Here is a 13,036-nt window from a genome sequence, read left to right as displayed (position 1 = left end):
CTAGCGGTAAAGAACCTGCCTGCTAATGCAGGAGCCACAGGAGATATGGGTTCAATCCCCGGGTCAGGGAGATCCTCTGGAGGAGGGCACAGCAACCCCCTCCATATTCTTGCCTGGATAATCCAGTGGATAGAGGAGTCTGGCGGGTTACAGTCCATAAGGTCCCAAAGAGTTGGAAACAACTGAAGCAGCTTAGCAAGCATGCACCCATATTTGATTTTGAATGTTGTGTTAGTTTCTGCTATACAGCAAAGAGAATCAGTTATACCTATACCCACTCTTTTTTAGATCCTTTTCCCATATAGTTCATTACAGAACATTGAGAAGAGTTCCCTGCGCTATACAGTCAGTTCTTATTAGTTATCTATTTTATATATAGCAGTGTGTATATGTCAATCCCAGTGTCCCAATCTATCCACCCACCTCACTGTGTGCATTTATAGCTGTATTTTCTTCCAGACTAAAAATTCCTTTGTGTGCTTTCAAGTGGTTTTCCATTAAATATTCTGAAGGTCCAACTTCACTATAGCCTCTATGCTGGTGTTCATCCCCTAGCAACAACTCAAATGCTGTTCCTTTCTTTTCTTTTCAAACTTCTAGCCCTGACTCAGTAGATGATCTCAATTCTCACTTCAGAAAGACCAGGTATATTAGCAGCCCTTGATGGCTGAGGCTTTGGACATCGCAGCCCCATTGTATCCCCTCCTATCTCCCTTCACCCTAAGAAGAAGGGATTCCCCATCTTCAAAGCTAACCCCCTACCTGTACTCTGGTCTTTATTTCTTCCTGTCCTCCTGAGCTAAACTTCCTCCTAAACTTTGATCTCCATTGCTCCTGGCCTCCTCAGGTGGCTGATGTGCTCAGTCACTAAGTTTTGTCTGACTCTTTGCGACCCCATGGACTGTGGCCCACCAGACTCCTCTGTCCATGGGATTTCCCAGGCAAGAATACTGGAGTGGGTTGACATTTCCTTCACCAGGGGATCTTCCTGACCCAGGGATTAAACCCCTGTCTCCTGCTGCTTCTCCTGCATTTCAGGCAGGTTCTTTACCGCTGAGCCACCAGGGAAGCTTGCGTCCATTGATAATATGGCCTATAAATCAAGAGATTATCAACCCCATCTTGCACCCCAAAACCTCCCTTCACACATAACACCTGGAATTCTAAGGAGAACTTGCAAAAACTTCATGTGTCGTCATATAAATATACGTAAAATGTAAGTTTCTCTACTTTTCTATAATCTCTCTCAGTTGTTAATACAAATCCTAACGCCATCAGATGGCAGAAACTTAATTACAGTTATTTCAGGTTTTCTCTTACCACACATTTTCCTTGAGGTTTTGTCTAAATTCTGAAGGGCTTATGTGATGACAATAATATGACAAATGACAACTAACAATTATATACCACTTATCTATGCTATGGAGAAGGCAATGGCACCCCACTCCAGGACTCTTGCCTGGAAAATCCCATGGACAGAGGGAGCCTGGTAGGCTGCAGTCCATGGGGTCGAGAAAGAGACGGACATGACTGAGCGACTTCACTTTCACTTTTCAGTTTCATGCATTGGAGAAGGAAATGGCAACCACTCCAGTGTTCTTGCCTGGAAAATCCCAGGGACAGGGAAGCCTGGTGGGCTGCCGTCTATGGGGTCTCACAGAGTCGGACACGACTGAAGCGACTTAGCAGCAGCAGCAGCAGTAGCAGCATGCTATAGTCCATGATCTAAACCATTACCCCAGGCTCTCCTTACTCTCTTTTGTTGCCCAAGGCATTAGCAGGCAGAAGAGGCATTACCAAACCAAACTTGGGTCTGCTCACCTGCCAGGCAGAAGAGCCAATGTACTGACACTGGATTTGGGCAAAGTAAAGTACAGAGTTTATTGTAGGACACCAAGCAAAGAAAATGGGCAGCTAATACTGAAAAGACCCAAACTCCCTGAAGGCTTTCAGGGAGGAATCTGTTGTCAGCCACACTGCGGGGCAGGCAGGATCTTAGTTCCCCAACCAGGGACCAAACCTGTGCCCCTGCAGTGGAAACATGGGTGTCCTAACCACTGGACCACCAGGGAAGTCCCAGGGAAGAGTTGTTAAGAGCAAAATTAAGGATCAGGGTTGACTTTCTTCTGATTGATTGGCGGTGAGGTGACAGGGCACTGTTTTAATCATTAAAGTGTTTTAGTCACTTTCTGGTTCCAACCAATCTGGGTTCTATGTGTTTGTGATCAGCAGGCACCTGTGTGCACTGATGATGGGAGGAATGTGTATCAATATACACTAGCATAAAGAGTGATCCAAATGACTCTTTGGAACTCAGGGGTGGCCTAGGAAGCCGAAGTCTTTTTCTACAAGAAACAGGGGACACAAAAGGGGCTTTTGTAACGGGGAGTGCCCCACAGAGTCCTACTAGGTTTCAGTCTCCCCTTCTCTTTGATACTGTTCAATCCTGAAGGGAACAGGCACAGGATAAGCAGGAGAGTAAAGTTTTGGATAGAGAGGTTAATTATAAACTCAGCAGGGAAACTCAGTTTCAGTGGTATTTCATTTGGGTCACTGTTCATGCTGATGTATATTGAAACATGTTTTTGTTTTTTTTTTTTTTCCCATCGTCAGCACACACAGGCGCCTGCTGACTCATCACCTCCCTCCCCCAAAGCCCCTTCAAGACTGGCTTGCTTTCAGCTACTTCCACCCTCCTCTTTGGTTCATTCTGCAGCTCTCTTGCTTTACGGAGCCTCAGGCACTCTGCTTACCTATATAACGCCTTCTCTGCTCAGCTACAACATTCTACCACATTTTCTTGCCGCCTTCCCAAGCAGTGCCTGGGAATCCCCTCTCCTACCAGATCAAGATCTCACAACCAATCTGAGATTTCTCCTCCTATCCCACTCCCAGGCTTGGCCATGGGAGGCAGGGCAAAGGGATGATCTCCTCAGGGACCCACAGTCTCAATACACTCCCTTCTCCTTCTCTGATTCCCCTCTGCCTGCTCTGGGAGGTCTTTATTTCTCGGGGAGGAGGTCTTTATTAAATCAGAGGTGGGTGAAAATTTCATCTCAACCCCAGATCCTCCTAAGCCTATGGTTCAAAGTCAACCATTGAGGCTGAAGCTTTTAAAACTCAAAATCACATACACAAAGAACAGACTGGTGGTTGCCAAGGAGGAGAGGGTTGGGGGAAGGACAGGGTGGGAGGTTGGGGCTAATAGATGTAAGATTCTACATAGGATGGATAAACAACAAAGTCCTGCTGTATAGCACAGAGAAACATAATCAATATCCTATGATATACCATAATGGAAAAGAATGTTTATAAAAAGAATATATATATATATGCATATCTGAATCACTTTGCTGTACAGCAGAAATTAACACAACATTTTAAATCAACTATAATTTAAAGAAAAAGCTCAAAATCCAAAAGTTGGCTTCTGTTTTTACCCTTGAATACCTTCATTTTCCAAAAATAAAAAGTGCCAGAGAATTCACAGAAATACTGGAAATGATATCTGTTGCTGCATGTTGTTGAATAAAGGCTGAAACCTTTCACATAACAGTTCATACTCATAACGTGAGGCTCAGACAGTAATGTTCCGGAAAAATACATCTTATCTACCTATTCATGTGTATTTAATTAATGATGAATTAGTTAATCAAATATTTAATGAGACGCCTATAAAACACTGTATTTTTTGAGGTTTCTCCAAAGAAACAGAACCAACAAGATGTGTGTATATGTATATATAGAGAGAGATTTATTTTAAGGAATTAACTTCATGTAATCGTGGAGGCTAGCAAATCCGAAATCTGCAGAGTAGGCCAATAGGTTAGAGAGCCAATAAAGAGGAGGTGCTGCAGTTCAAGTATGAAAACCATCTACTGGTGGAATTTCCTCCTCATCCAGGGTTGTCAGTCTTTTTATATTAAGGCCTTCAAATGATTGGAAGGGCCCACCCCCATTATAGAGGGTACTCTGCTTTACTCAAGGCTATTGATTCAAATGTTAATCCCATCCAAAAAAAAAAAAAAAAAGAAACAAAAGAAACAAAAGCTTCAAAGAAACTTCTAAAAAAAGTGTTCAATCAAATATTTGGGCACTGTGGCCAATCTGACACATAAATTAATCATTACATCACCTACTCAGTTGCTTTTCACTGAGGTTGTAACAGAAAAGACAAACATGGTCCCTGACCCTATGGTATTTTCTCAAAAATTCATTAATTCAACAGTTCCACAATGTAGACAAATTCAAACTCAAGTGCAAAAGACTGAAGCCAGATCCTCTTCAAATAGCAAATATTGATAAGAAAGAAAAAGAGGTAAAAACGTCTCTGGGTGCCAGAAGCAAGAGGCTGGGTAAAAGATGGCAGAAAGGGATTCTGTTACCCTTGAAGATGAACTTTAAAACAGCCACAGCTTTATTGGGGTCATTTCTATTCACTCACTCCCTCAACTAACTAAGTCTTCCAGGAGTGGGTAGCCCTCCTTTACCACTTGTGTATTGGAGTAGTCAGGAGAGGCTTCATAGAGGAGTGGTGTTTAAGCTAAATGTTCAGTGACCGCCAGAGAAGCCATACGTAAAGACAAAAATGGAAATGCATTCCATCTGGGGAGGCATAAAGTGCTCCCTAAGCCTAGGGCACAGAGAGCAGTGGCACAGTACAGGCACAAAAGAGGTAAAAAGTAGATATGGGACCCTGCTTCCATGCACGCTTGAACTTAGAGTGAGAAACCATGGAAAACATTCAGCTGGAAGGAAGTGAGATCACATAGAACTTTAGAGAGATCACACTGGCCAAGAGTCCCGGGGATGGATTACAGCGGGCCGAGATCAGAGTCAGAGACCATTAGTAGACGATTAAACTGTCCTGGAGAGAGACGATGAGGGCCTGAAGATGACACTGGAGAGGAAGGAACAAGGTTGGGAGACCCATGGGGTTAGAATAAAAAGAGTTGAAGCCTTATTGATTATGGGGAAGAGAAAGAGAGAGGCAAAGAGGGAGAAATTCGGTTTGGACAGTGTCATCCACGGAGAGAGGAAACACAAATAAGAGCTAGTACAGGAAGAAAGAAGAATTCTAATTTGGAGTGGGAGCTTCCAGGAGAAGTCCTTTTCTACCAGTGGAGCTGCCTAACTTCAAGTGGATCACAGGCCTGGCCAAGGAGAAATACAATCAGGACCACCACAGAGAGGGTATTTCCACCCCACAGTCCTGCATCACATAAACCCAGGGTTCTTATATAATCCACCATCAGACTTCCTGTCATTCTGCATGTGGTAGATTAAGAAATAATTGAATTACATGTCATCATCTAATTCATAGCTGACAGTTTTGTATTATTCAAGTTAATGCTTAACACAACTTTATGAATCAGTTCTTCTATAGTCACTAAGTCGTGTCCAACTCTTTGTAGCCCCATGGCCTGCAGCACACCAGGCTTCCCTGTCCTTCCCTGTCTCCCAGAGCTTGCTCAAACTCATGTCCACTGAGTCAGCGATGCCATCCAACCATCTTATGTTCTGTTACCCCCTTCTCCTTCTGCCCTCAATAATTCCCAGCATCAGGGTCTTTTCCAGTGAGCCAGCTCTTTGCATCTGGCCAAAGTATTGGAGCTTCAGTTTCAGTATCAGTCTTTGTCATGTATATTCAGGGTTGACTTCCTTTAGGATTGACTGATTTGATCTCCTTGTGGTCCAACGGCTCTCAAGGGTCTTCTCCAGCACCACATTTCAAAAGCATCTACAGAGAGACTAAGTAAATTTCCCCAGTGATATCTGGCTAAAAATCAGTAGAGTCAGGAACTGAACCTTGGTAAGTATTTGAGCTGATTCATAGCCATAAGATTAAGGCCAGGAGAAAGCAACTACTCAGACTTGGTCTAAGCCATATTTTATTTTTAGACAATGAAACTACTGAATAATTTAAGGATCTCTTGCCTTCTTCCACAAAGTAATGCCAGTATAAAGCTCATCTGATTCATAATTCATTTTCTAGATGTGAGATGAGATGTTATACAATTTTCCTTTTGCTTTTTTTCCTTAGTGTTATAGTAGAAACTGAAAGAGTACTTTCTTTAGTTCATGAGGACACTGTGACCTCCTGCCCTTTTAAGCCAAAATGTTTGCTTGTTTTTATGAGCAGAAGTAAAAGCATTGCTCTTTTCTGAACCCCTGGTGGCCCAGTGGTTAAGAATCCACCTTGCAATGCAAGGGATATAGGTTCGATCCCTGGTCTGGGAAGATCCTACATGCCTAGAGCAACTAAGCCCATGTGCCACAACTACTAAGCCGGAGTGCCCAAAGCCCATGCTCCACAACAAGAGAAGCCTGCTCACTGCAACAAAGAATAGCCCTCATTGCAATGAAGAGTAGCCCCTGCCGCAAACACAGAAAGCCCGGGTACAGCAACAAAGACCCAGTGCAGCCAAAATTAATTAATTAATTAATTGCATTGTTCTTTCCTTCTGTTACATGTATGCTGACGGGACTCACTGGATGTATTGCACATGTAACATTTTAAATCTCTTACGTTCCCTTCTGCTTGGGAAAGACTACTGCTTGGTAAAGATAGTCTTTCTCCTCCCTCTGGATGAAAACCTAGGCAGTCTCCTTGACATTTCCACTCATTTTTAGCTAATAAAAATTCCTAAAGCCACTTTAAATTGCAAACCCATCCTTAGGTGAAGAAGTGAAAATGTCCAGTACAATATATTAATAATCTCTTCAATCCTTATTGAAAGATTTGCCTTCTCTTCCTGAAAGTGAACACATGGTCTTTTCTACTCCTTCCTAAACTGGCATTTCTGCTTCTCCTTGAGCTTGATCTCTTTGATTGGCAGAGTCAAATCAAGGAAAGAGAAGTGGAAGCCCTCCCCAAACTGCTCTGACAACCCTCTATTTCTCCCAACACTTATACTCTGTACAAGTACCTATAACAATGTATGTATCATTCTAACTCTTATACAGCCTTATATCCTCAGCACACAGTAGTTCTCAATAAAAATTTGTTAAATGAATGAATGAATAAATAAAAGAGGACTTCTCTGGTGGTCCAGTGGTTAAGACTCCGTCTTCCGATGCAGAGGACATGGGTTTGATCCCTGGTTGGGGAACTAATATCCCACATGCTACAAGGTGTGACCAAATTAAAAAAAAAAAAAAAAGCAATGGAGGAAACTGCATATACAAAGTATGAAGTTCTTTCTATGATTTAAAAGTAAATTATATTGGCTATACTCCAATAAAATATAAAAAGCTAAACAAAACCCCACATAATACACAACCCAAGGACTGGACCCTAATGTAAACTATGGATTTTAGTTAATAAAAATATATCAATATTGACTAATCAAGTATTAAAAAAAGAGTAAAGATGAAACTTCCTCCACAACTTTTCAACATCCTAGATTATCATGAACAAGCCAATTGCTAAGTATGATTTAAAGACCTGGCGGTAACTATGGTACAAAAAGCAAAAGCATTACTTGGTTTCTTCTAAGGAATGAAACCAAGAATAAGAACACATGAGTCAGGGATCTATTAGTTTTCTTTAAAAGCCTTCTGATACTTGATTTCTAAATATGTATATCGTTATAAAAATTAAGATATTTAAAAACAAAGATTAGTCAGTTTTAGACCTCCTGTACTCAAAAGCAGCCTGCAAGTATGTTTGACCTCAGAGGCTTTAGTAGTTTGGTTTTGGTTTTTTTTTTTTTTTTTTTTTCAAATTTTGTGCCCTGAGTCCTGATTACCAAAGAGTTGTTGACTCAAAGCCAAGTAGACAAACAAACAGAGCTGTGGACTTTAAAAAGGCAGTTCCAGTGGCTCTAGACCAGTTAAGCAGGCATACTGAGTGGTGTGGCAGCCGTAAAGAGACTAACTAAATCAATTAACTCGATGGTTTTCATGAAGACCTCTTCATATCAAAACTTCTTTATTTATATGCATCTCCTCTGATCCTGTGGCAATGAAGATTGACATCCACACTCATATTCTACCAAGAGAATGGCCAGACCTAAAAAAGGTAATGGTGATTAATTTGCTGAATTATTTCTAAAGCTTCTCCTAGAATTATTTCTAGGGTTTCTCAATGCCTCTGTTACAGAATGATGTCTTCTTTTGGGAATTAGATGTTAAATTTCTCTGCTTTAGGAAGTTTTTAAGTTATTTGGTAGCTCTGATTTCCTAGTTTTTTAGATTTCATATTTACTTTGAAAGAAACTTGATTTTAAAAGTAAATGTTCTTTAAAAATCCCTTTTCCCCTCAAACGAAGCATTCTTTAAAACTTCTGGACAATATAAGTCAAGCAGTTTTACTTCCATTTAAGTCACATATTCAGCTGCTAGAAAGATAGGCGCCACTTACAGAATTTAAAGGTACAGTTTCAAGTAGGAGACTATTAAAAACTAAATGTGATAGGTTCCCAGGACTTCTAAAACATATTTCCTTTCCAAGATGTTGAAAATAAGTTTTGGAAGCACCAAATGATAGCTTTGTAGAATTTTTTTTAATCTATTTTAAAACACTGTCTAAAACCTTCCCTTTTTGATCTTTAAGCTGTAAATTCTTGTTATGAACTAGAGAGTAGGAGCATTAAAAAAAAAAAAAACCTAGGAAATGACATGAAACCTCTGCACAATGAATGTCTCTCAAGACTTTTCTCTGTGTTTCTCAAAAGATGGCAATTTCCTTTTGCCATTAAAAACTTCTAAATGAATACTAAAAAAGAAAGTGGAGAACACGAAAGAAATTTAAAATTGGTTTGAGTTTTACTCAGGCTAAGTATCAGATTTTACCCATTCAGCCTTCTCTAGTACTTTTAGATGACTCATAATGTTTCACCTATTTTTATCCCAAGTGAGGAAAAGTGAATGAACCCAAACTCTAATTAAAATGTGGTTTCACTGTTTCATTGTGCAGACAGAAGAAACTCTTTTCTTCTCATAGCTGTCTCCTGGGAGAATGGTCATTTTAAGTGTTTCTTCGTCCATTGGTATTTTAGGTAAGATGAATAGTGGATGTTATAGATCAAAAATCACAAGTGATGCTAAATCATCTTTGAAAGGTTTTCCTATTACAGTTAATGGTAAGAACTAACCCTATTGGCTCAGTGATAAAGAACTTGCCTGCCAGTGCAGGAGATACAGGTTCAATGCCTGGGTCGGGAAGATCCTCTGGAGAAGGAAATGGCAACCCACTCTAGTATTCTCACCTGGGATCTCCCATGGAGAGAGGAGCCTGGAGGGCTACAGTCCATGGGGTTGCAAAAGAGTTGGACATGACTTAGTGACTAAACAATAACCCTATTGAACTGCTGCTGCTGCTGCTGCTAAGTCACTTCAGTCGTGTCTGACTCTGTGCGACCCCATAGACGGCAGCCCACCAGGCTTCCCTGTCCCTGGGATTCTCCAGGCAAGAACGCTGGAGTGGGTTGCCATTTCCTTCTCCACCCTATTGAACTAACCCCTCCAAAAGGAGCCCAAGTGCCTGCATGGGAACTTGATGTTCTGAATGCTGTTGTCCTCGTTATATTTTATTATTAAAGTGTAGACATTGCTCCACAGTGTTAGTGATGGTCAATCGTTAGTAGCCTAAAAAGGTACCTCTTTTTGCTGAGGGGAGAAAACTTTCTACCTAGTATCCCATGTCATAACCCCACCTCCCATGACCTGCCTCCCACCAGAAGACTGCCTCCAGTTTCAGCAGAGAACTGGTCACCAAGAGCTGCAAATATCTAGGTGTCCCACCTAATGCCAGGCCCTGAAGGCACCGCCGAAACTGCTCCGGAAGCGCCAGGACGCAGAGCATGGAGAGGCTATAAGCACAAATGCATGCGCTGTAGGCTCCCCACACACAAGTTCCACTGTCTCTTGATGTTATGCCTTCCTATCTTCCAGTTATGCCTCAGAAGAGGGGAGGGGCATTCTATACCCGTAAGCCAGGATTTTATCTAGCAGTCTAACATCCTGCAAGCAGATAACTGATGCACTTTTTTTAAAGTTACTGAAGTACAGTTGATTTACAAAGTTACATTAATCTCTTCTATACAGTACAGTGACTCAGTTATACATATATATGCTTTTTCATATTCTTTTCCATTATAGTCTATCACAGGATACTGAATATAGTTCCCTGTGCTATACAGTAGGACCTTGTTGTTTATCCATCCTGTATATGACAGTTTATATCTGCTAATCCCAAACTCCCAATTCTTCCCTTCCCTACCTCCCCCCACCCCCCTGCTTAGGCAACTACAAGTCTGTCCTCTGTGAATCTCTTCTTGTTTTGATAATTGATATACGTGATGATGATGGTGGTGGTAGTAATAATAATCATAATACTCTTACACTTCCAGAGAGCAACAGAGACACGTAATTTGATTCACATAACATCTTGTGAATTGCAGATAGGATTTCTATCATTAGCCTGGCTGGACAGATGAAGTCACTGAGACTCAGAAATGAACCTAGAATTCCAGAGCTTCATGGGGCTGTGGCGGCCATTCCAGAGCTCTTCGTCCACACCCACCCACCCTCAGAGAGCTGGTCCAGGACTGCATTACTGCTGGGTGGGATGTCCCTGCTCCCTTCCCTCTGCGCCCCAGCCCCCAAGGCCACCCTTGACAGCAGTCCCCTTCCCAATTTCCCACACCCACGTAAACCATTGAGGGCTTCCTCACAGCAGATGATCTGTTATGTGGTAGGCGTTTCCATTGGAATGTAGGCAAGTTAGTCATGAAACAATTTGCAGAAAACAGATTCTCTATTTTCGAACCGGGAAGAGTGAGATCAATACATCTAAGTCATCCTGGGATCCTTCTCTCTCCCTATTCCCAGTCTATATGATCAACTATATCATCAGTCTATATGAATATTAAAGTGACATGAGTGAATAGCAGATATGCCTTGGTGTTCATAGAGTTCAACGGTTCTAGCAGATTTTCCTTTGTCTTCAAATAGTTTCTTGTAGGTAAAATGTTATTTCAGAGCATCAGTCTCTGATCTTTCCTTAGCACTTTTTCAAGCTTTCCAATAAAGAATGAAAAAAATAAGCCAGCCCTAGTTTCATTTTAGAAGATGAAGCCCCTCTGGAAGAACGGATATCTCTTTTCAAACCTGCCTTTTCTTGTTAAATATTAATAGACACGCTTCAAATACCTTGACCTCCTTAGTCAGTGAAGAAATAGAAAAGCAGAATCAAACGCTTGGCTTGACGATTAACCAATGATTACAGAGGACTAGGATTTGAGAACTTTTTTCATTTTCACTTTCTAATAATGAGTGTAGTCAGAGTTAGAGTTAAGATCCTTGGCGGGGGTGGTGGGTGGAATCCGAGGTGGAGAGAGAGCAGATTCAGGAGGGCGCACTTGATTAAATTGTTCCTGATGAATCAGGGACCACACTCTGGCTCAAGAAACCTGTGTAAAAGTTATTTGGGGTTGATGCACAATGATATTATTCCTAACAACAAGAAGGATAATAAGATTTCAGCTTTTTCCTTCAGTAAGGCTTTACTGCCCACCTACTCTGTGCCTGACAGTAGGGCTTGCAAAGATTCTTTTAATTTTAAGGGGGCCTTTACTTTAAAATTACATATTTACATCTGCTTTCATTAGTAATGATTCAATTGCACTCAATCACTGTAATGTTTTTAGGAGAGAAAATCCCAGACAAAACTTGACTTTTAAATATCTCCTCTGAGAAAATAGAGATCATCACCCGGGAATTCATTAGTCACCTCATGAGTGTGAGGTCCCCAAGACATTAAACGTGTCATTCAGTTCACCAGCCTCTGATTCACATCTAGCCACTTCAGACACACAACTCGTGTATATAGAACTTGATTTCCTTGAATTTAACTTTTTCTTTTTGTCATGGCCATAAATGCCCATGGGACATTGTTCAGACTCAACATTTTCAGATGGTACATGCCTCCTTGTCATTTGCTCTGACAAAAACTACTCCCAAGGTCATAAATTTCAACTTTAGCCTCTTTCAACCTAGGATGAGACTTGGGGGATTGTGTGCAGCCCAGATTTGGAACAGATAAAGTTGCCCCAAGTAGATTAGGCCTTTGTAAAGTTCAAGGGGAGTATAAAGTGTTCCAAAGTGTTCCAAGTGCTTTCCAAGACAGGGAAGGGAGGAACGCAGAGTGACAAAGGGCTCCTTCTTTCTCTCCTTAGCGGAGGGTGTGCCTTATTTCAGAACCTCAGGACGGAACAGGCTGTCACCACCATGCCACCCCCACTGCCATCATTGCCTGTCACCACCCCCACCATCATCACTGGTGCCACCACTGCTACCAAATTCACCTCCACAACCATCACCACTGCCGCGTCATGCCTCCAGTACCGCCGTGCCTGCCGAGACCACCACCACCTCTGCCTCCCCCTGCCATCACCAGGTCGCCGCCATTATCATTGTCGCCATCATTATCACTGTTAGCATCGATGAGGCCCTTTCTATAAGCCAGGTCTGGTGTCGATAGCTTTCTCTGAATTGTTTCAGTTACTTCCCTCAAAACCTTATGTCACTAAGACTCCCGTTAGCCTCATTTTACACCTAAGAAAACAGTGACTTCAAGATGGTAAGTTGCTCCAAGAAAGTAAAGGATCTTGTAAGAGGAGGGTTGTATGTGTGGCAAGGTCCCCCCATTCTGCCTCTGCCTGCCGTTCTGCCCTTCCCCAATGCAATGTCTCTCTCACCTGTGAACTAACGGGTTAACATTCCAGAGGGGATGAAGGAAAAGTAAGAGCGTGAGGAAGGAGGGGAAAAAGGAAGGAAAGAAAGAAGGAAATAAAATCTTTTCTTTCACATTAAAGTAAGTTTTCAATGGCGAATTTCCAGTTCAAGAGTGTATTTAAGTTTACTCTAAAGTGTAACTGATTGAGGCCATTCCAGCCCTTCCTCCAACACATTCTGGGCAGCTTTATCCAGGGGAAGACAGAAGTAAAACACAAGGGGACTGAACGCATGAAGACAGTGGGAATGCACCACAAAGGAGAAACGGGGTGCAGGAAGGAGACATGCAAGGGGT

At 41.9% G+C, this 13,036-nt stretch overlaps 2 protein-coding genes across 18 annotated transcripts in view; one reads left to right on the top strand and one right to left on the bottom strand.

Annotated features, from left to right (window-relative positions):
- Nucleotides 1–13,036, bottom strand: part of LOC132659133 (craniofacial development protein 2-like) — a 109,804-nt gene that overhangs the window by 27,567 nt on the left and 69,201 nt on the right. The window lies entirely within an intron of this gene.
- The window catches only part of ACMSD (aminocarboxymuconate semialdehyde decarboxylase), a 67,275-nt gene continuing 62,072 nt past the window's right edge, over nt 7,834–13,036 (top strand). For all 17 annotated transcript variants that reach the window (XR_009599363.1, XR_006058789.1, XM_042243945.2 and 14 more), the window contains exon 1: nt 7,834–8,023. Coding sequence is in view for 15 of the 17 variants with exons in the window: in XM_042243945.2 (XP_042099879.1) it covers nt 7,967–8,023 (57 nt within the window). In the remaining 2 variants the exon portion in view is untranslated. The remainder of the gene's footprint in view (nt 8,024–13,036) is intronic.

Source organism: Ovis aries, chromosome 2 (genome assembly GCF_016772045.2).
Source record: "Ovis aries strain OAR_USU_Benz2616 breed Rambouillet chromosome 2, ARS-UI_Ramb_v3.0, whole genome shotgun sequence".
In the NCBI taxonomy this organism is placed as follows: domain Eukaryota; kingdom Metazoa; phylum Chordata; class Mammalia; order Artiodactyla; family Bovidae; genus Ovis; species Ovis aries.
The sequence above is the reverse complement of the archived record's forward strand: the minus strand, read 5'-3'. Positions and strand labels throughout refer to the sequence as shown.